The sequence below is a fragment of the Anomaloglossus baeobatrachus genome, chromosome 7 (genome assembly GCF_048569485.1).
Source record: "Anomaloglossus baeobatrachus isolate aAnoBae1 chromosome 7, aAnoBae1.hap1, whole genome shotgun sequence".
Lineage (NCBI taxonomy): Eukaryota > Metazoa > Chordata > Amphibia > Anura > Aromobatidae > Anomaloglossus > Anomaloglossus baeobatrachus.
Genome location: NC_134359.1, coordinates 36745224 through 36767800, shown reverse-complemented (window position 1 = coordinate 36767800; position 22577 = coordinate 36745224). Strand labels below are relative to the sequence as shown.

Below are 22577 nucleotides of genomic sequence, written 5' to 3'. Positions count from 1 at the left end.
TCCGCTAACTCAGCCAAGGATCAGAAATCCAACTGGCGCCCAAAAGCGCGTCCGCAGAAGACCGCAGGAGTTTCTGCCACTAAGGCAGCTTCCTCATGACTCTCGGCCCGCTCCAACCACGTCCTTAGTCGGTGGCAGGCTCTCCCACTTTGGCGACACTTGGTTAAAGCAAGTCTCCGATCAGTGGGTGAGAGACATCATATCTCACGGCTACAGGATAGAATTCTCTTCCAGCCCTCCAAACAGATTTTTTCTCTCAACTCCCCCCTGCTCCAAGGCCGCCGCCTTCTCGCAGGCCGTGGCGTCCTTGCAGGCAAACAGAGTGATTGTCCCAGTTCCCGCTCAGGAACGGTTCAGAGGTTTTTACTCAAATCTCTTCCTAGTTCCAAAAAAGGACGGTACCTTCCGGCCCATCCTGGATCTCAAGCTTCTCAACAAGCATGTTCGGGTGCGGCATTTTCGCATGGAGTCCCTGCGATCAGTTATTGCCTCTATGACCCAAGGGGAGTTCCTGGCGTCCATCGACATCAGAGATGCCTATCTACATGTGCCAATCGCAGTGTCACATAAGCGTTGGTTACGTTTTGCGATAGGAGAGGATCATTTCCAATTCGTGGCTCTCCCCCTTCGGGTTAGCCACGGCCCCTCGGGTATTCACCAAGGTCATGGCGGCAGTGATTGCGGTCCTGCACCTCCAGGGGTTGGCAGTGCTCCCTTACCTGGACGACCTTCTGGTTAAGGGTCCATCCAGCGCAGACTGTCAGCGGAGTGTTTCGCTCACTCTCGCCACCCTAGCCCAATTCGGGTGGATTGTCAATCTTCCCAAATCCACTCTGACTCCGACCCAGAGTCTCACGTACCTAGGGATGCAGTTCAAGACTTTGCCGGCACTTGTGAAGTTGCCCTTAATCAAACAGCAGTCTCTCCGGCTAGCGGTGCGCTTTCTCCTGAGGCCCCGCCGTTATTCCTTCAGGCGCCTGATGCAGGTGCTGGGTCAAATGGTGGCTTCCATGGAGGCGGTTCCCTTTGCCCAGTTCCATCTGCGTCCTCTGCAGCTGGACATCCTCTGCTGTTGAAACAAGCGGCCTTCCTCCTTACAGAGGTTAGTGGCTCTGTCGCCACGGACCAGGAGCTCTCTTCAGTGGTGGCTTCGACCCCTCTCCCTGTCCCAAGGGCGCTCCTTCCTGGCTCCGTCCTGGGTGATTCTCACCACGGATGCCAGCCTATCCGGCTGGGGAGTGGTACATCTCCACCACAGAGCTCAGGGCACTTGGACTCCGTCCGAGTCAGCCCTTTCAATCAATGTGCTGGAAACCAGAGCTGTGCTTCTAGCTCTCCTAGCCTTTCACCACCTGTTGGCGGGCAGGCACATTCGAGTCCAGTCAGACAACGCGACAGCGGTTGCCTACATCAATCACCAAGGCGGGACACGCAGCCACCTGGCAATGTTGGAGGTCCAACGCATCCTTCAATGGTCGGAGGACTCCAAGTCCACCATATCCGCAGTCCACATCCCTGGCGTAGAAAACTGGGAGGCAGATTATCTCAGCCGTCAATCCGTGGACGGTGGCGAGTGGTCCCTGCACCCGGCAGTGTTTGTCAATCTGCCGCAAATGGGGCACTCCGGACGTGGACCTAATGGCATCCCGTCACAACAACAAGGTTCCGGTTTACGTGGCTCGCTCCCACGATCCTCAGGCCTTCGCCGCGGACGCTCTGGTTCAAGACTGGTCCCAGTTTCGTCTGTCCTACGTGTTTCCCCCTCTAGCTCTCTTGCCCAGAGTCCTGCGCAAGATCAGAATGGAGGGCCGTCGAGTCATCCTCATTGCACCGGACTGGCCCAGGCGAGCTTGGTATCCGGACCTGCTCCAACTGTCCGTGGAGATGCTGTGGCATCTTCCGGACCGTCCAGACCTGCTCTCGCAAGGTCCGTTTTTCCGCCCGAATTCTGCGGCCCTCAAATTGACGGCGTGGCTCTTGAGTCCTGGATTTTGACGGCTTCTGGTATTCCTCCTGAAGTCATCTCCACTATGACTCGGGCCCGTAAGTCTTCCTCCGTCAAGATCTATCACAGGACTTGGAAAATTTTCCTGTCCTGGTGTCGTTCTTCCGGCCATTCTCCTTGGCCATTCTCGTTGCCGACCCTTCTGTCTTTTTTACAGTCCGGTCTGCAGCTAGGACTGTCCCTTAACTCTCTCAAGGGACAAGTCTCAGCTCTATCAGTGCTGTTCTAGCGGCGTATCGCCCGGCTGGCTCAAATCCGCACCTTCATGCAAGGTGCGTCTCACATCATTCCGCCTTACCGGCGGCCCTTGGATCCCTGGGACCTTAACTTGGTCCTCACGGTATTGCAGAAACCCCCCTTTGAGCCTCTTAGGGAGGTTTCTTTGTATCGTCTTTCTCAAAAGGTGGCCTTTCTAGTTGCCATAACTTCTCTCAGGAGAGTCTCTGATTTGGCTGCGCTCTCCTCGGAGTCACCTTTTTTGGTTTTTCACCAAGACAAGGTAGTTCTCCGTCCGACCCCGGACTTTCTTCCTAAGGTGGTCTCTCCCTTCCACCTTAACCAGGATATTTCCTTGCCTTCCTTCTGTCCGGCCCCTGTTCATCGCTTTGAGAAAGCGCTGCATACTCTAGATCTGGTGCGTGCTCTCCGGATTTATGTGGCGCAGCTCTCTTTTTGTGCTAACCACAGGGCGGCGCAAGGGTCTCTCTGCTTCTAAGCCGACCTTGGCCCGTTGGATTAGATCGACCATTTCGGACGCCTACCAGAGTACTCAGGTGCCTCCCCCGCCGGGGATCAAAGCACACTCGACCAGAGCTGTCGGTGCCTCTTGGGCTTTTAGGCACCAGGCTCAACAAGTCTGTCAGGCTGCCACTTGGACTAGCCTGCATACCTTTTCGAAGCACTACCAAGTGCATGCTCATGCTTCGGCAGATGCGAGCTTGGGCAGACGCATCCTTCAGGCGGCTGTCGCCCACTTGTGAAGTTAGGCTCCGCCTACTTCTTAGTTTTTTCTGTTTATTCCCACCCAGGGAAAGCTTTGGAACGTCCCATGGTCTGGGTCTCCCAAAGGAACGATAAAGAAAAAGAGAATTTTGTTACTTACCGTAAATTCTTTTTCTTCGGCGCTCTATTGGGAGACCCAGACGATTGGGTGTATAGCACTGCCTCCGGAGGCCACACAAAGCAATTACGCCAAAAAGTGTAAGGCCCCTCCCCTTCTGGCTATACACCCCCAGTGGGATCACTGGCTCACCAGTTTTCTGCTTTGTGCGAAGGAGGTCAGACATCCACGCATAGCTCCACTGTTTGTAGTCAGCAGTAGCTGCTGGCTCTATCGGATGGAAGAAAAGAGGGCCCATATAGGGCCCCCAGCATGCTCCCTTCTCACCCGCGGTGGTGCTTGTAAGGTTGAGGTACCTATTGCTGGTACAGAGGCTGGAGTCCACATGCTGTTTTCCTTCCACATCCCCTGGAGGGCTCTGTGGAAGTGGGATCTTGCCGGCCCCCAAGCCCTGGGGCCGGGCTCCATCCACAGACCCATAGAACCTGCTGGATTGGGAGCGGGAGTGCCGTTCAGGGACAAGGCCCTGCAACTTTCAGGTACTCTGTGTCCCCGGCAGGCACGGACACTCTCAGGGCTTGCTGAGCGTTGTAGTGCGCCGGGGATAGTGGCGCTGTACGCTGGGGGTTAGGTCACTGCAGCTTTGCTGAGTGACGTTGTGTGTTGGGAACTACTGCGCCGACCGCTCCTGGAGCGGCGGCGCAGCTGCGACTTGTGGTGCGCCGGGGGCTTTGCGCCGACCGCGCTTTTACGGCGGCGGCGTTTCTAACTTTAGCCCCCGGCTTCTGCGGCCTAGCGCCGCTTCGTTCCCGCCCCCACCCTGTCAATCAGGGTAGGGGAGAGACGCTGCTCAATGGCAGCGCCGAGGGCTGGAGCTTTATTTACATGCTCCAGCCCTCTCACTAGGCACAGGGGGAAGCAGACTTCCCGCTCTTCGTCGGTGTACGCCCAGGGCCCGCCCCCCCTCTCCACAAGGACGCCGGCAGCCATTACACATGCGGTCTGGCTGGGGAAAGGCAGCAGGCTCTGGGAGACCCAGACTAGAAGGATTTCTGGCGACCACACACCGCTCCTAAGCGGGCGGTAAGCTGCACAGTAGTGCTGGCCCCACTAGTGCCTCAGTGATATATTAGTGTACTTTTTTCTTGGTACCATATATATATTTAGTTGCACTGTAAGGTCGCTTCTTGGCTGGACACCCTGTACTGCTCTGAGGAGGCAGCAACATGTCATCCGCAAAACGCAAGGCTGCCAAGGCACGGGCTGTGTGCACTGTTTGTACTGCATGTGGGGCTGATCTACCGGCAGGCTCCAATGATTCACATTGTGTGCAATGTTCAGTCCCAGTGGCACTTCGTCAGCCAGAGCCTATTGTGGTGGTAGCCCAGGCAGAGACGCCTGTGAACCCTGCCCCGGTGACGGGGACAGACTTTGCAGTGTTTGCTGATAAAATGTCTGAGGCTATGACAAAAATCCTGGAGACCTTGCAGGCCAGGCCAGTTCCTCAGACCATGGACACTGCTGTGGCTATGCTCTCTGGTCCCCCTCAGTTGGAACTAATCCGTACTTCAAGGGGGTCTCAAGCATCACAAGCTGAAGTCTCTGACTCAGATGACAGTCCCAGGCAGCCTAAGCGAGCTCGCTGGGAAAGACCCTCGACGTCATCACACTGCTCAGGGTCTCAGCGAGAAGAGTCTCTCTGTGATGAGACTGAGGACGGTGATCAGGATTCTAATCCTGAGACCCCTCTCAATCTGGATGCCCCTGATGGTGACGCCATGGTTAACGACCTTATATCGGCGATTAATAGACTGTTGGATATTTCTCCCCCAGCTCCTTCAGCAGAGGAGGCAGCTGCACAGCAGGAGAAGTTCCATTTCCTGTATCCCAAGCGTAAATTAAGTGCTTTTTTGGACCACTCTGACTTCAGAGAATCAATCCAGAAGCACAACGCTCATCCAGACAAGCGTTTCTCTAAACGTTCTAAGGATACCCGTTATCCTTTTCCCTCTGAAGTGGCCAAACGCTGGACCCAGTGCCCAAAGGTGGATCCCCCAATTTCCAAGCTTGCGGCTAGATCCATAGTCGCAGTAGAGGATGGCGCTTCACTTAAAGATGCCAACGACAGACAGATGGACCTTTGGTTGAAATCTGTCTATGAAGCTATCGGCGCGTCGTTTGCTCCAGCATTCGCGGCCGTGTGGGCACTACAAGCTATTTCAGCTGGTTTAGCACAGGTGGATGCTATCATGCATCCAGCAGTGCCACAGGTGGCGTCCCTAACTTCGCAAATGTCTGCGTTTGCGACCTATGCTATCAATGCTGTCCTAGAATCTACGAGCCGTACCTCTATGGCGGCCGCCAATTCTGTGGTTTTGCGCAGAGCCTTATGGTTAAAGGACTGGAAAGCAGATGCTGGTTCCAAAAAATGCTTAACCAGCTTGCCATTATCTAGAGACAGACTGTTTGGTGAGCCATTGGCTGAAATCATAAAACAGTCCAAGGGTAAGGACTCTTCCTTGCCACAGCCCAGAGCAAGTAAACCTCAACAGAAAAAGTGGCAGTCGAGGTTTCGGTCCTTTCGAGGCTCGGGCAAGCCCCAATTCTCCTCGTCCAAAGGGACTCAGAAAGGACAAGGGAGCTCAGATTCCTGGCGGGCTCACTCACGCCCCAGGAAAGCAAATGGAGGTACCGCTTCCAAGGCGGCTACCTCATGACTTTCGGCCTCCTCCCTCCGCATCCTCGGTCGGTGGCAGGCTCTCCCGCTTTTGCGACATTTGGCTGTCACAGGTCAAAGACCGTGGGTAACAGACATTTTGTCTCGCGGGTACAGAATCGAGTTCAGTTCTCGGCCTCCACTTCGGTTCTTCAGAACCTCCCCACACCCCAACCGAGCAGATGTCCTGCTGCAGGCGGTGGACTCTCTAAGAGCAGAAGGAGTCGTGATCCCTGTCCCCCCTCTGGAACGGGGGCGAGGATTTTACTCCAATCTCTTTGTGGTTCCAAAAAAGGACGGCTCCTTCCGTCCTGTTCTGGACCTAAAACTGCTCAACAAGCATGTGAACGCCAGGCGGTTCCGGATGGAATCCCTCCGCTCAGTCATTGCCTCAATGTCCCAAGGAGATTTCCTAGCATCAATAGACATCAAAGATGCTTATCTCCACGTGCCGATTGCTACGGAGCACCAACGCTTTCTGCGCTTCGTGATAGGAGACGAACATCTTCAGTTCGTGGCTCTGCCATTTGGTCTGGCGACAGCCCCCCGGGTGTTCACCAAGATCATGGCAGCAGTGGTAGCAGTCTTGCACTCTCACGGACACTCTGTGATCCCTTACTTGGACGATCTACTGGTCAAGGCACCCTCTCAGGAGGCATGCCAACTCAGCCTGAATTTTGCACTGGAGACTCTCCAGGCGTTCGGGTGGATCATCAACTTCCCAAAGTCAAATCTGTCACCGACCCAATCACTAACGTATCTTGGCATGGAGTTTCATACTCTCTCAGCGATAGTGAAGCTTCCGCTGAGCAAGCAGCGGTCACTACAGACAGGGGTGCAGGCTCTCCTTCAAAGTCAGTCGCACTCCTTAAGACGCCTCATGCACTTCCTCGGGAAGATGGTGGCGGCAATAGAGGCGGTTCCGTTTGCGCAGTTTCATCTGCGTCCACTTCAATGGGACATTCTCCGCCAATGGGACGGGAAGTCGACATCCCTGGACAGGAAAGTCTCTCTTTCCCAGACGGCCAAGGACTCTCTGCAGTGGTGGCTCCTTTCCACCTCATTATCACAGGGAAGATCCTTCCTACCACCGTCCTGGGCGGTGGTCACGACAGACGCGAGTCTGTCAGGGTGGGGAGCAGTGTTTCTCCACCACAGGGCTCAGGGTACGTGGACTCAGCAGGAGTCCAGCCTTCAGATCAATGTTCTGGAAATCAGAGCAGTGTTTCTTGCCCTACTAGCCTTCCAGCAGTGGCTGGAAGGGAAGCAGATCCGAATTCAATCGGACAACTCCACAGCGGTGGCATACATCAATCACCAAGGAGGGACTCGCAGTCGGCAAGCCTTCCAGGAAGTCCGGCGCATTATGATGTGGGTGGAAGCCACGGCCTCCACCATATCCGCAGTTCACATCCCCGGCGTAGAAAACTGGGAAGCAGACTTCCTCAGTCGCCAGGGCATGGACGCAGGGGAATGGTCCCTTCACCCGGACGTGTTTCAGGAAATCTGTCGCCGATGGGGAAGGCCGGACGTCGACCTAATGGCGTCCCGGCACAACAACAAGGTCCCAACCTTCATGGCACGGTCTCGCGATCAAAGAGCTCTAGCAGCAGACGCCCTAGTGCAAGATTGGTCGCAGTTCCGGCTCCCTTATGTGTTTCCACCTCTGGCACTCTTGCCCAGAGTGCTACGCAAGATCAGATCCGACTGCAGCCGCGTCATACTCGTCGCTCCAGACTGGCCGAGGAGGGCGTGGTATCCGGATCTTTGGCATCTCACGGTCGGCCAACCGTGGGCACTACCAGACCGACCAGACTTACTGTCCCAAGGGCCGTTTTTCCATCGGAATTCTGCGGCCCTCAACCTGACTGCGTGGCCATTGAGTCCTGGATCCTAGCGTCTTCAGGCTTATCCCAAGGGGTCGTTGCCACCATGAGACAGGCTAGAAAGCCCACGTCTGCTAAGATCTACCACAGAACGTGGAGGATATTCTTATCCTGGTGCTCTGCTCAGAGAGTGTCTCCCTGGCCATTTGCATTACCTACCCTTCTTTCTTTCCTCCAATCTGGGTTAGAAAAAGGTTTGTCGCTCGGCTCCCTTAAAGGGCAAGTCTCGGCGCTATCCGTCTTTTTTCAGAAGCGTCTAGCACGACTTTCTAAGGTGCGCACGTTCCTACAGGGGGTTTGCCATATAGTTCCCCCGTACAAGCGGCCGTTAGATCCATGGGATCTGAACAGGGTACTAGTTGCCCTCCAGAAGCCGCCCTTCGAGCCTCTGAAGGAGGTTTCACTTTCTAGACTATCACAGAAAGTGGCTTTTCTGGTAGCGATCACATCTCTTCGGAGAGTGTCTGAGCTAGCAGCGTTGTCTTCCAAGGCTCCCTTCCTGGTCTTCCACCAGGACAAGGTAGTGCTGCGCCCCATTCAGGAGTTTCTCCCGAAGGTGGTATCCTCTTTTCATCTTAATCAGGATATCTCTTTGCCTTCGTTTTGTCCTCATGCAGTTCATCGGTATGAGAAGGAGTTACATTTGTTAGATCTGGTGAGAGCACTCAGAATCTACATTTCCCGCACAGCGCCCCTGCGCCGTTCGGATGCACTCTTTGTCCTTGTCGCTGGTCAGCGCAAAGGGTCGCAGGCTTCTAAGGCCACCCTGGCTCGATGGATCAAAGAACCAATTCTTGAAGCCTACCGTTCTGCGGGGCTTCAGGTTCCATCAGGGCTGAAGGCCCATTCTACCAGAGCCGTGGGTGCGTCCTGGGCATTGCGACACCAGGCTACGGCTCAACAGGTGTGCCAGGCAGCTACCTGGTCGAGTCTGCACACTTTCACCAAACATTATCAGGTGCATACCTATGCTTCGGCGGACGCCAGCCTAGGTAGAAGAGTCCTGCAGGCGGCAGTTGCCTCCCCGTAGGGGAGGGCTGTCTTGCAGCTCTAACATGAGGTATTTCTTTACCCACCCAGGGACAGCTTTTGGACGTCCCAATCGTCTGGGTCTCCCAATAGAGCGCCGAAGAAGAAGGGAATTTTGTTACTTACCGTAAATTCCTTTTCTTCTAGCTCTTATTGGGAGACCCAGCACCCGCCCTGTTGTCCTTCGGGATTTTTGGTTTGTTTGCGGGTACACATGTTGTTCATGTTGAACGGTTTTCAGTTCTCCGATGTTACTCGGAGTGAATTTGTTTAAACCAGTTATTGGCTTTCCTCCTTCTTGCTTTTGCACTAAAACTGGTGAGCCAGTGATCCCACTGGGGGTGTATAGCCAGAAGGGGAGGGGCCTTACACTTTTTGGTGTAATTGCTTTGTGTGGCCTCCGGAGGCAGTGCTATACACCCAATCGTCTGAGTCTCCCAATAAGAGCTAGAAGAAAAGGAATTTACGGTAAGTAACAAAATTCCCTTCTTCTTATAGTTCCGTATTGGGAGACCCAGCACCCTCCCTGTTGCCTGTTGGCAATTTTCTTGTTCCGTGTGTTATCACCGGCTGTTGTCGTTGACCAAGTCTCCGGTTGTTCCGGTTCTTACTCGGTTCTACTTGTGGGTGGCTATTCTCCTTCAGCTTTTGCACTAAACTGGCTAGGACTGGCTACCAGGGGGTGTATAAGCTCAGAGGGAGGAGCTACCCTTTTAAGTGTAGTACTTTGTGTGTCCTCCGGAGGCAGAAGCTAAACACCCATGGTCTGGGTCTCCCAATACGGAACTATAAGAAAAAGAATTTACGGTAAGTAACAAAATTCTCTTTTTTGTCTTCCCTTCCCTTTTTGTCTTCCCTTCCCTTTTTGTCTTCCCTTCCCTTTTTGTCTTCCCTTCCCTTTTTGTCTTCCCTTCCCTTTTTGTCTTCCCTTCCCTTTTTGTCTTCCCTTCCCTTTTTGTCTTCCCTTCCCTTTTTGTCTTCCCTTCCCTTCCCTTTTTGTCTTCCCTTCCCTTCCCTTTTTGTCTTCCCTTCCCTTCCCTTTTTGTCTTCCCTTCCCTTCCCTTTTTGTCTTCCCTTCCCTTCCCTTTTTGTCTTCCCTTCCCTTTTTGTCTTCCCTTCCCTTTTTGTCTTCCCTTCCCTTTTTGTCTTCCCTTCCCTTTTGTCCCCCTTCCCTTTTGTCCCCCTTCCCTTTTTGTCCTCCCTTCCCTTTTTGTCCTCCCTTCCCTTTTTGTCCTCCCTTCCCTTTTTGTCCTCCCTTCCCTTTTTGTCCTCCCTTCCCTTTTTGTCTTCCCTTCCCTTTTTGTCCCCCCTTCCCTTTTTGTCCCCCTTCCCTTTTTGTCTTCCCTTTTTTGTCTTCCCTTCCCTTTTTGTCCCCCTTCCCTTTTTGTCTCCCTTCCCTTTTTGTCTTCCCTTCCCTTTTTGTCTTCCCTTCCCTTTTTGTCTTCCCTTCCCTTTTTGTCTTCCCTTCCCTTTTTGTCCCCCCTTCCCTTTTTGTCCCCCCTTCCCTTTTTGTCCCCCCTTCCCTTTTTGTCCCCCCTTCCCTTTTTGTCTTCCCTTTTTGTCTCCCCTCCCTTTTTCTTTCCTTTTTGTCTTCCCTTCCCTTTTTGTCTTCCCTTCCCTTTTTGTCTTCCCTTCCCTTTTTGTCTTCCCTTCCCTTTTTGTCCCCTTTCCCTTTTGTCCTCCCTTCCCTTTTTGTCCTCCCTTCCCTTTTTGTCCTCCCTTCCCTTTTTGTCCTCCCTTCCCTTTTTGTCCTCCCTTCCCTTTTTGTCCTCCCTTCCCTTTTTGTCCTCCCTTCCCTTTTTGTCCTCCCTTCCCTTTTTGTCCTCCCTTCCCTTTTTGTCCTCCCTTCCCTTTTTGTCTTCCCTTCCCTTTTTGTCTCCCTTCCCTTTTTGTCCTCCCTTCCCTTTTTGTCCTCCCTTCCCTTTTTGTCCTCCCTTCCCTTTTTGTCCTCCCTTCCCTTTTTGTCTTCCCTTTTTGTCTTCCCTTCTCTTTTTGTCTTCCCTTCCCTTTTTGTCTTCCCTTCCCTTTTTGTCTTCCCTTCCCTTTTTGTCTTCCCTTTTTGTCTTCCCTTCCCTTTTTGTCTTCCCTTCCCTTTTTGTCTTCCCTTTTTGTCTCCCTTCCCTTTTTGTCTTCCCTTCCCATTTTGTCTTCCCTTCCCTTTTTGTCCTCCCTTCCCTTTTTGTCCTCCCTTCCCTTTTTGTCCTCCCTTCCCTTTTTGTCCTCCCTTCCCTTTTTGTCCTCCCTTCCCTTTTTGTCCTCCCTTCCCTTTTTGTCCTCCCTTCCCTTTTTGTCTTCCCTTCCCTTTTTGTCTCCCTTCCCTTTTTGTCCTCCCTTCCCTTTTTGTCCTCCCTTCCCTTTTTGTCCTCCCTTCCCTTTTTGTCCTCCCTTCCCTTTTTGTCTTCCCTTCCCTTTTTGTCTTCCCTTCCCTTTTTGTCTTCCCTTCCCTTTTTGTCCCCCCTTCCCTTTTTGTCTTCCCTTCCCTTTTTGTCTTTCCTTTTTGTCTTCCCTTCCCTTTTTGTCTTCCCTTCCCTTTTTGTCTTCCCTTCCCTTTTTGTCTTCCCTTCCCTTTTTGTCTTCCCTTCCCTTTTTGTCTTCCCTTCCCTTTTTGTCTTCCCTTCCCTTTTTGTCTTCCCTTTTTGTCTTCCCTTCCCTTTTTGTCTTCCCTTCCCTTTTTGTCTTCCCTTCCCTTTTTGTCTTCCCTTCCCTTTTTGTCTTCCCTTCCCTTTTTTGTCTTCCCTTCCCTTTTTTGTCCTCCCTTCCCTTTTTGTCCTCCCTTCCCTTTTTGTCCTCCCTTCCCTTTTTGTCCTCCCTTCCCTTTTTGTCTTCCCTTTTTGTCTTCCCTTCTCTTTTTGTCTTCCCTTCCCTTTTTGTCTTCCCTTCCCTTTTTGTCTTCCCTTCCCTTTTTGTCTTCCCTTTTTGTCTTCCCTTCCCTTTTTGTCTTCCCTTCCCTTTTTGTCTTCCCTTTTTGTCTCCCTTCCCTTTTTGTCTTCCCTTCCCATTTTGTCTTCCCTTCCCTTTTTGTCCTCCCTTCCCTTTTTGTCCTCCCTTCCCTTTTTGTCCTCCCTTCCCTTTTTGTCCTCCCTTCCCTTTTTGTCCTCCCTTCCCTTTTTGTCCTCCCTTCCCTTTTTGTCCTCCCTTCCCTTTTTGTCTTCCCTTCCCTTTTTGTCTCCCTTCCCTTTTTGTCCTCCCTTCCCTTTTTGTCCTCCCTTCCCTTTTTGTCCTCCCTTCCCTTTTTGTCCTCCCTTCCCTTTTTGTCTTCCCTTCCCTTTTTGTCTTCCCTTCCCTTTTTGTCTTCCCTTCCCTTTTTGTCCCCCCTTCCCTTTTTGTCTTCCCTTCCCTTTTTGTCTTTCCTTTTTGTCTTCCCTTCCCTTTTTGTCTTCCCTTCCCTTTTTGTCTTCCCTTCCCTTTTTGTCTTCCCTTCCCTTTTTGTCTTCCCTTCCCTTTTTGTCTTCCCTTCCCTTTTTGTCTTCCCTTTTTGTCTTCCCTTCCCTTTTTGTCTTCCCTTCCCTTTTTGTCTTCCCTTCCCTTTTTGTCTTCCCTTCCCTTTTTTGTCTTCCCTTCCCTTTTTTGTCTTCCCTTCCCTTTTTTGTCCTCCCTTCCCTTTTTGTCCTCCCTTCCCTTTTTGTCCTCCCTTCCCTTTTTGTCCTCCCTTCCCTTTTTTTTTTTTTTTCCAATTTAAAATTTTATTGATTTTCAAAGGAATACAAAATTAAGACACTTATCCATGTTATATCAATGATGCAAATCAATAGTCAATACAACACCAAGCCTTCATGGGTTTGGGAATAATCCATGGATAGTAAAAATGGTACAAAGATAATCATTTAAGACCTTAAATAATGGTAAAACAACAAAAGGAGGTAAAGGCATAGGATCCAGAGAAGAAGGATTAGGTCAGAAAAGGAGAAGAAGAGACAAAAAGGAGAATGAGAGTAGGGTGAGGCGACCGGGACTGATACCATGCTTATAGAACTAAGATTTGTTGAAAGTGTGACATAAGCTGATCGACAAGTAAGAAACCAGAGTGTCCCCGATTCGGAGGTTAGATCAGGTCCAGAAATTTTTTACTAGATAGGAAAGTTTCCCACTGGAACCACTTGGTGGCTGTCTCAACTGTTTGCCCACGTGACTGGGCCATCACCCTTTCCATGCGGTGGATCACATTTACCTCAGTTACCCATTCGTCGAACGTCGGAGGGTTAGAGTCTTTCCAACGCCGAGGAATCACTGTCTTAGCGGCCTGAAGGAGGTGACCCAAGATAGATTTCTTAAAAACCTTTTCCGCTATATTACAAATATACAATAAAACTGCCTCCGGGCGGCTGGGGACTACGATCCCCGTGGCCTCTCGTATAGCTGCCAGTACTTTGTTCCAAAAGGCCGACAGGCCCGAGCAATGCCACCAGATGTGGGACATGGTGCCACCTTGGGCTCCACATCGCCAGCAAGTGTCAGGTATTTCGGGGCACCATGCATGGAGGGTCGCCGGCACCCTGTACCACCTGGAGAGTATTTTATAGCTGGTTTCTTGCATCCTGGTGGCAACCACGGACCTGTGGGTCAGGCGGAAACAACGCTTCCATTGACTCTCAGAGATCATTTGATTAAGCTCTGACTCCCATGCTTTACAAAAGCGAGGAGGTGACGCCTCTGCTGCATTCGTCATAATCCTATATACTTTTGAAATTGCATGGCGCGTAACAGAGGGGCCAATGCACAGGTCCTCGAAGGGCGTTTGGGGTAATGGATGAGCTACGACAGTATCTTGTGAGGTCAAGAAGTGTTTGAGTTGGGCATATTCGAAATGGAATCGCAGTTTGAAATTGAGGCTCTCTGTCAACTCTCGTAGTGGGAGGAGGGACCCCCTTGGGGCCACCCGATTTAGTCTCAAAGGATTCAGTTTCGTGCTGCCCAGAAAATTGTTTGATGATGCTCCCGGCAAAAACTCCGGGTTATCGGTCAGTGGCATAAGGGGCCCTCTAGGCCGGATCAGGAGACTGTGTAATGACACAGAGTGGACCGTTTTCAATGTTTGTTTAGTACTATATGACATCTCAATCTTATGCTTGGTGAGGGACGGCCAGGTCCATGGCAACGTCAGTAATGATAAGGGGCACAGACTCTGTGCCAGGCTAACCCAAAGCTTCGAACCGGAGTTATGCAAAAAGTCAAGGACCCTGGCGTGGGCGGCTGCCAGGTAGTACCTTCTGCAGTCGGGTAATCCTGTTCCCCCCGCACCCTTAGTCCTAGTCAGGATGCCACCCCCTATACGGGCACGCTTTCCCGACCAGACAAAGCGACCGAGTAAGCGTTGCATCCTGGCCCAGTAGGTCGCCGGAACATAGACCGGGACCGTCTGTATCAAATATAACAGTCTTGGCAGAGCCGTCATTCTAAGTGCACTAATCCTGCCAAACCATGAGAGGGTGCCCCTATGCCACAGAGCGAAATCCCCCTCGAGCCGTGCCAGGAAACTTTGGTAGTTTAGTTGAAAGAGTTTAGACAAGTCAGAGGGGATTTTGATGCCTAAATATCCAATACTACCATGAGGTGGCCATCTGAAAGGAAAGTTTGGCTTTATAACATTCACAGTTGATTGAGGTAAGGATATATTTAGGGCCTCTGATTTATCAAAATTGATTTTAAAATTGGACCATTTGCTAAAACGGTCCAACACCTTCATTAAAGACGGGAGGGATGTAGTGGGGTTACACAGGTATAAGAGAAGATCGTCAGCGAAGGCAGCGCACTTATGCTCCCGACCGGCGATCTTGATGCCCTGTATGTCCGGGTCCGCCCGGATGGCCGACAACAAATGCTCCATAACTAGAACATATAGTAGCGGTGACAGGGGACATCCCTGCCGTGTCCCGTTTCGAATGGAGAAGGGTCTCGACAGGGTGCCATTAATCTTAAGGTGGGCAGTCGGAGAATTATATAAAGACATAATTTTAGACGAAAAAACCGGTCCCAGGCCTATATGTTCTAGGGTCTGAGAAAGTGACTGCCAGGAGACTCTGTCGAAAGCCTTCTCAGCATCCAAAGACAGCAACATCAAGGGGAGTTTTTTAGTGTGTGCGTGATGAATTAAATCCAGAGTTTTTATGGTGTTGTCCCTTGCCTCTCTTCCAGGGACAAACCCGACCTGCTCCAGGTGGATCAGATCAGGGAGTAGGGGGCCGAGTCTATTTGCCAAAAGCTTGGCATAGATTTTTAAATCTACATTAAGGAGCGATATCGGTCTAAAGCTACTACACGCCATGGGGTCTTTACCGGCTTTACGGAGCAATGAAATATGAGCCGTGGTGGACTGGGGCGGAAAGGGGACAGATTCCGAGATTGAGTTAAAGGAAAGGAGCATTAAGGGCGCTAATTGTTCTGCAAAGGATTTATAGAATTTAGCAGGGAGCCCGTCAGGGCCAGGGCTTTTGTTGCCAGGAGTGTCACGAATCACCGCCAATAAATCCTCCAGTAGAAACGGGCTCTCCAAGTTATTGATCACAGAACTATCGAGACATCTAAAAGGTGAGGGCATTGAAGGACACCCATTCCCTGACTCAGAGGGTTCAGCAGGTATATTATATAACTTGGAATAATATTTGTGAAATGTGTTTGAGATGTCTGGGGTGGCGTAGAGAAGTTCGTCGCGTGAATTCTTAATGCAGGGGATGAGGGTATGTGCTCTCTCCTCCCTCAGCGCGTTTGCCAACAGTTTACCGGGTTTATCCCCAAACTCATAAAACCTCCCCCTTCCCACCTGCATTAGACGTTGATACGAGGAATCAAGCAATTTCTTAACCTCGAACCTGGCTTGTAAGAGGGCTTGTAAATTTGTGGCCGATAAGGCTCGCTTGTGGATGAGCTCTAGTTCAGAGACCCTATGTAGGGCTTTTACTATATCCTGGGCCTTCCCTTTCTTGATTCGGGACCCATGCTTAATAAAAATACCTCGTAGGACACATTTCAATGCTTCCCACTTATAAGTGGGGGCTGTGTCATCCGCCGAGTGGTCTTTCATGAACCCCACAATAGAGGTCTGGACATCAGAAACACAAAGCTCATCCAGTAGCAACGACTCATTCAGCCGCCATGACCCCCTAGGGGTCGAAAGAGAGGGGATCTCGATCGTGCAATAAACCGGTGCATGATCTGACCACAATATGTTATCCATTATTGTGTGTCGGACCCAGGGGAGCGCGTTGTGCTGTATTAGTATGTAATCAAGACGACTATAGGAATCCTGGATGTGGGAATAGAAACTATAGTCTCTATCCGATGGGTGCTGTATTCTCCAGGTGTCGAACAATTGAATGCGCAATAACGCTTTTTTAATACGCTTAATGGTAGTGTATGCAATGCTAGATTTCCCCTTTGAGTTGTCTAAGGTAGGATCTAGGGTGACATTAAGGTCACCGCACAAAATCACCGTGCCCTGTATCAGGGGAATTGCGACGTCGATTAAACGGGAAATAAAAGTGTCCTGTCTTTGATTTGGGGCATATGCATTAATTATTGTGAAGATATGGGTCCCCACCCTCAGCGAGAGGATTATGTATCTTCCCAGACTATCTGTCGTGCACTTTAGGATCTGATGTGGGAGGGATTTATGGATGGCTATCGCCACCCCTTTAGAGCGGGATTCAGGGTTGTCCGAGGACACCCACGTCCGGTAATATTTATTTTTAAGGGCAGGGGCATGCCCTTGTTTGAAGTGTGTCTCCTGGAGACACGCTATTCTCACCTTCCTTTTATGAAGATGATACAGTATCTGTGACCTTTTCTCCGGGACATTGAGGCCTCTGGTGTTGAAAGAAGCGATGGTTAGGTCTGCCATCTATATAAAAAAAATAAGATATTAGAAATATATAAGAAAGAGAGTCGCGCATGATCGTCCCAGCCGCAGAAGTTAGAGGGAAAAAAAGATTCAGGGGATACACAATGTAACAGGTAAGGAAGGAAGAGGACAAGAAGAACAACAGGCAAAAAAAGCCTATCACAACAGACTAAATCTGAACAACCGTTCCTAGGGAACATATCCGCCTCATCTAGGCAGGACAGGGGATCCCAACCTATTTGGGGATAAAGGATGTCAGACATAACCGAGCTAAGCTCCATATAAACTCAAATACATTAGAGATAACCATAAGCACCGGTAGAAGTGACAAATGCTTGTGTAATATGGGCTATGAATCGACTGGAATGTAACATGCGGAAGTCCAGTAACCAAAAATACTGTAAAAAGTAGGTCATATGGACGTATCCAGCTATTGGTTTCCAGCTATTAGTTTCCTCCACATTGGTTACCGCAAACGGCCACCCCTGCGGCCCCTTTCTCCTCTTGGAGGTAGCCCCCTGTTGGACTCGAAAGGGGGAGAAGGTCTGGAAGAGACCAATCGTTCCCTGGGCACCCAAGGCTGGAGTAGGGTGGTTGGCCATGCTGCAATAGAGATTGTAGGCAAATTCAGACTGTCAGTAAAAGCCGGGAGGTCTTCTGGGGAACGTAGGACCATCCATCGGGAGTCCTTCTGCACCGAGAGGGAAAATGGGAATCCCCACCGGAACGGTAGACCCCTCTCCTTCAGGACATCAAGAAGGGGTTTAAGAGTCGCACGTTGGGCTAGAGTGTGTCGTGAGAGGTCAGGCATTATGCGGATGGTATAGCCATTGTAGAACAGATTCTTCTTCCTCCTGGCTGCTTGTAGAATGGCCTCTTTGATAGCGAAAAAATGAACTCTGCATACAATGTCTCTCGGGCGGGAGTCATTTGGATCTGGTGGGCGTAAAGCCCTGTGGGCTCTATCAAGTTCAAGGGTAGCTCCCGGTGGTCTCTTCAGCAGGTCGTTAAAAATGACACGGAGAGCAGCGGGAATATCAGGGGCAGCAATAGATTCCGGGAGCCCTCTAACTCGCAAATTATTACGTCTATTTCTGTTTTCTAGGTCATCCACATGTTGTTGAAGGGTAAATAATTGCTTGGCTTGGTTTTCTACAGTCTCTTGAATAGATTGAATAGACATCTGAGAGTTTGATTGTTGCTCCTCCAGGGTGTCAACTCTGTTAGTAAGTGATGAGAGATCCTGCCGCAGCTGGATAAATTCCTGCTTACACTCCGCCACTACTTGATTGGCTAGTGCTGCGATGTCTTTCTTGGTGGGGATTGCTTGCAACAATGCCCTCAGATCTGCCAGGGTTGCCGGGCGGTCCTCGTCTCTTGAGGTAGTAGCGTGAGGAATAGTGGGGTATGTATAAAAAGAATCTTGCAAGGCTGGATCATAAGTTAGCGTTTGTGGGTTTTGGGGATTCTTTATATTGTCCCAAACTTGTGGCAGAGATGTATGACAAATTGGTGGCGACCCCCGCACCCTGGGGCCCCCAGTCACGGGGAGCAAAGGGCCCCCATCCAGGTCCCTGCCTGCGGCAGGTGGGCTCTCTGCCCAGGAGGATCCGGTGGACCACCGATCCGGGGATGGAGGGGGTATTTCCCTCTGGGGTATCCCCCAGGACTCATTGGCAGCTACACACAGGTCATGGGTTCCTCCTCTATCTCCAGGTCCTCCTGGGGGACGTGTGGCTCCCAAGAAGAGGCTGTTGTCGCTGCTCCCCCCTCTGGCTCTGGCCCCACTTCCCAACTCTCCCTGGAGCCCCCGCACCTGGACCTTGCAGGACAACAGGTCACCAGCACCTGCTCCCATTCTCCTCTCACCTCCGATCACTGTGTCTGTGTGTGGGAACGGGCCTGCTGGTGCCTGCGGTACAGTTTCTCCCTGCTGCGCCTGTGTCTTCTGTGCTAGGGCTCGCAGCGGTGACTCATCTTCTGAGCCTGAGCACACGTGCGCCTCGCACGCCGCTCTTCCTCCGGCTCCATCGGTGTCAGCCACAGGCAGGATGGCAGGGCTCCTTGGCTCCATCAGTAGCGTCTTGGCGGGCGAGGTAAGTGAAGCTGCGCTCGCGGTCGGCCCGGCCTCCAGCCCTGCTAGCGTCTCCTGGTCGCGGCCGCCATCTTGGCATGGCGCCGCCGGCGGCACCGCATCGGCCGTTGTGAGGGATCCACCCGCTCCCGCCGCCTTCATGATTCCCTTGGGGGGTCTTCCCGGGTCGTGGGTGGCCTCTGCCGTTTCCTTTCTCACCTGGTACTCCTGGCTCGTCGCCCCTCCGAGCACCGGGGTGGCGTTGCCTTCCAGTCCTGCAGGCCGCAGTTCCCTTCCCGGCTGTGACAGGGTCCCAGGCTCCGTAGCACGGGTGAGATAGGCCCCTATTTTGCCCTGGGATGCAGGGGGTTGCCCTGAGGTGTTGGGCTTTTTCTTCTTTGGGGCAGATTTGCCCATTATAGATAAAATACCGGTGGTATGGAGAATTGTTTTGAGGAGCTCCAGCAAAAAGCGTCCTCACTCGGCCATGTCTAGCTCCGCCCCCCCTCCCTTCCCTTTTTGTCTTCCCTTCCCTTTTTGTCTTCCCTTCCCTTTTTGTCTTCCCTTCCCTTTTTGTCTTCCCTTCCCTTTTTGTCTTCCCTTCCCTTTTTGTCTTCCCTTCCCTTTTTGTCTTCCCTTCCCTTTTTGTCTTCCCTTCCCTTTTTGTCTTCCCTTCCCTTTTTGTCTTCCCTTCCCTTTTTGTCTTCCCTTCCCTTTTTGTCCCCCCTTCCCTTTTTGTCCCCCCTTCCCTTTTTGTCCCCCCTACCCTTTTTGTCCCCCTTCCCTTTTTGTCTTTCCTTTTTGTCTCCCTTCCCTTTTTTGTCTTCCTCCTCTCTCTCGCTGTAGAATAGATAGAGCAGAGCAATGAGCAATCGATAAATCGATATATATATATATATATATATATATTAGTGTTGTCCTTCTTGAAAGATTTGTGTTTAATCTTGACTTTTAGGGCTCTGAATCAGAAGAGGAGGAGGAAAACCACACAAAAAAGAAGCGGCAGCGCTCGGACTCTCGTTCGGGCTCTGAACATTCCAGTAGTGGGGAATCAGGTAATTTCCGTCTCTGTGCTGCAGTTTACGTTGGATTCTTGTTTACTGGCGTGTGTGGGTAGTAGTAATTGTATTCTGTAATTGACCATGCACGCTGTGTGCATCCATTTCCTGAACATTAAATTACTTTCATAGGCCGAGTACCAAAGGAGCTAATTTTCATTCATTCATTTTTTTTTCCAGAAAAAAGCTACAAAAAGGCAAAAAAGCACAAGAAAAAGAGCAAAAAGCGACGACACAAGTCTGTAAGTAGTGTTACATTTTTTTTAAAGGTTTATAGACAGACTGAACTGGACAGCATCAAATATTTCCAGACTCCTCCATGTTGGTACCAGTTGCTGGTATGTCCCTCCTTTAGCGCTGATGTATTGTTGGGGGGGTCGCACTGTCTTGAATCCGTAAGGGACCCACAATATGTCAGACATGACGACACACACTAAAGTTAGTGCTGTAATCTACAGAACGTCACCATGGCTCTAGTGACAAAGCAGATCATCCCTGCGGCCAATAAAGCCCCTTCTGAAGTCAGGAGGTCACGTTCCTGGGCCAGGCTTTTACACAAAGTGTGACTCTAGGCAGAAATTAAAAGTGGGTTCCTAAATGCTAACATTTCCGTACCATCACACAAACATTTGGGGTACAAAATGGTTCCATACAATTAAACAAGTGCAATGGACTGTATAAGTCATTCAGCGCTGGTTTACAGGCCTCTTAATCCAGAGAGACAAAGAACAATCGCTCCATCTCCATACGTATAATATTATCCCCAGCACGTTCCCTGTTTACACTGTTTACACATGTGCAATGTGCTGCCGAGAACATTGACTCTTTGTTCCCACATAAACTATATACAAAAATTAAGTCCGATATTACCGCCATATAGCGGTAGATGCCACTTCTGAAGATCATATTAAGGGTTTACAGTACAGTTATGGATAGTGACTTACAAGGGACAATCTCTCTCCATCTCTTTCTCGTCTAGTCCTTTGCTTTTCCCGTCTTTTCTATCTTGCTCAAACCGACAAAACGTCTCCAGCAACAACTCGTCTGTAGAGTTTACAGCAAAGACATTTGACTTCTCACATTTCTAGCGTCTTCCCCATCATTTCCCAGTCTACACCGAGCCGATAACCCAAAGCTGAGCTACTGGAAATTATTCACATCATGCCCCTAAGAAAGCCACAATGCCTCCTCTATGCCCCATTCACAGTTATAATACCTTGAGTGCCCCTGTAATGTGATGTTGCCTGTAAGTGTCCACTTAAGTTATATTCTCCCGAGTGCCCCTAACAAGTAATTGCTTTTGATGCCCGAATAGTACCCCTATACATGTATGATAGCTCCCTAATATATGGTATGGGGTACCTGCACCTTTTTTATATACGGTTTTATGGCTCATCAGCTCTGTATATACTGTATGAGTCCGCATAACTCTCTATATACAGTATGATGGTCCCCACAGCTGCCTGTATACATACCGTATATAAGCTCCCCATATACAGTACAACGACCCCCCACAGCTCTCATATACATTATCCCCCTCAGCTCCCCTATATACGGTATGATGGCCCCCGCAGCTCCCTATATACGGAATGATGGCCCCTGCAGCTCCTGTATATACCACATGATGGCCCCCACAGCTTCCCTTTTATATGGCATAATGGCCCCCGCAGCTTCCCTTTATATGGCATGATGGTCCCCGCAGCTTCCTTATATACGGCATCATGGCCCCCGCAGCTCCTGTATATACGGCATGATGGCCCCCCCGCAGCTCCTGTATATATGGCATGATGGCCCCCGCATCTCCTGTATATACGGTATGATGGCCCCCGTAGCTTCCATATATACGGCATAATGGCCCCCGCAGCTTCCCTCTATATGGCATGATGGCCCCCGCAGCTTCCCTGTATACGGCATGATGGCACCCGCAGCTTCCCTATATACGGCATGATGGCCCCTGCAGCTTCCCTATATACGGCATGATGGCCCCTGCAGCTTCCCTATATACGGCATGATGGCCCCTGCAGCTTCCCTATATACGGCATGATGGCCCCCGCAGCTTCCCTGTATACGGCATGATGGTCCCCGCAGCTTCCCTGTATACGGCATGATGGCCCCTGCAGCTTGCCTGTATACGGCATGATGGCCCCCGCAGCTTCCCTGTATACGGCATGATGGCCCCCGCAGCTTCCCTATATACGGCATGATGGCCCCCGCAGCTTCTTTGTATACGGCATGATGGCCCCCGCAGCTTCCCTGTATACGGCATGATGGCCCCCGCAGCTTCCCTGTATACGGCATGATGGCCCCCGCAGCTTCCCGATATACGGCATGATGGCCCCCGCAGCTTCTCTGGTCAGACCATATTTGTGGCTTACAACATAAAGTGTAATCAAATAGGGTTTCCCTTCATTGGGAGACACGAGACCCCTCCACGGCCGGCAGCGGCTGACCACAGACAACAAAGCCTTGTGTTTCTTCCCAATTCTGTCAATAGCCATACGTTTGTATCACTGGTATAGTTGTAACAACTTAGTCCATCTTATCAGAATTCTCCAGAATCTGAGGTAGAGAAAGACAGAGAAAGAGAAAAGAAAGATAGAGATCGAGAGAGAGACAAGGAAAATGACAAAGAGCGCTCAAGACAGAAAACTGAATCAAAACCGAAATCTCCGAAAAGGAAACCAGTGAAAGACTCTGTAAGTGAATATTTACAAAGAGCCGTTTTGTTTTCCAGGTTTTATGGCGGATCTGTCCTCAGATTTTGCAATATTACAGATCTTAGACCTGTTGAGGCCGGTGTACTTGCTTTTAAATTCCTTGTCAGAATGGCTGTGTCATCCTGATATTAACCCCTTCACAACATGACGTAATGGTACGTCATATGTCCTTTCTCTGCCTTTTGATGATCACAATCC

The 22577-nt window shown here is 50.8% G+C and overlaps 1 protein-coding gene across 3 annotated transcripts in view; it reads left to right on the top strand.

Annotated features, from left to right (window-relative positions):
- PRPF40A (pre-mRNA processing factor 40A) overlaps positions 1-22577 on the top strand; it is a 149393-nt gene that overhangs the window by 98862 nt on the left and 27954 nt on the right. For 2 of the 3 annotated variants that reach the window (XM_075317223.1, XM_075317222.1), the window contains exons 24-26: positions 19560-19659; positions 19843-19904; positions 22209-22358. In XM_075317223.1, the coding sequence (XP_075173338.1) occupies positions 19560-19659; positions 19843-19904; positions 22209-22358 (312 nt within the window). The remainder of the gene's footprint in view (positions 1-19559; positions 19660-19842; positions 19905-22208; positions 22359-22577) is intronic. The other variant, XM_075317224.1, reaches the window with a different exon arrangement.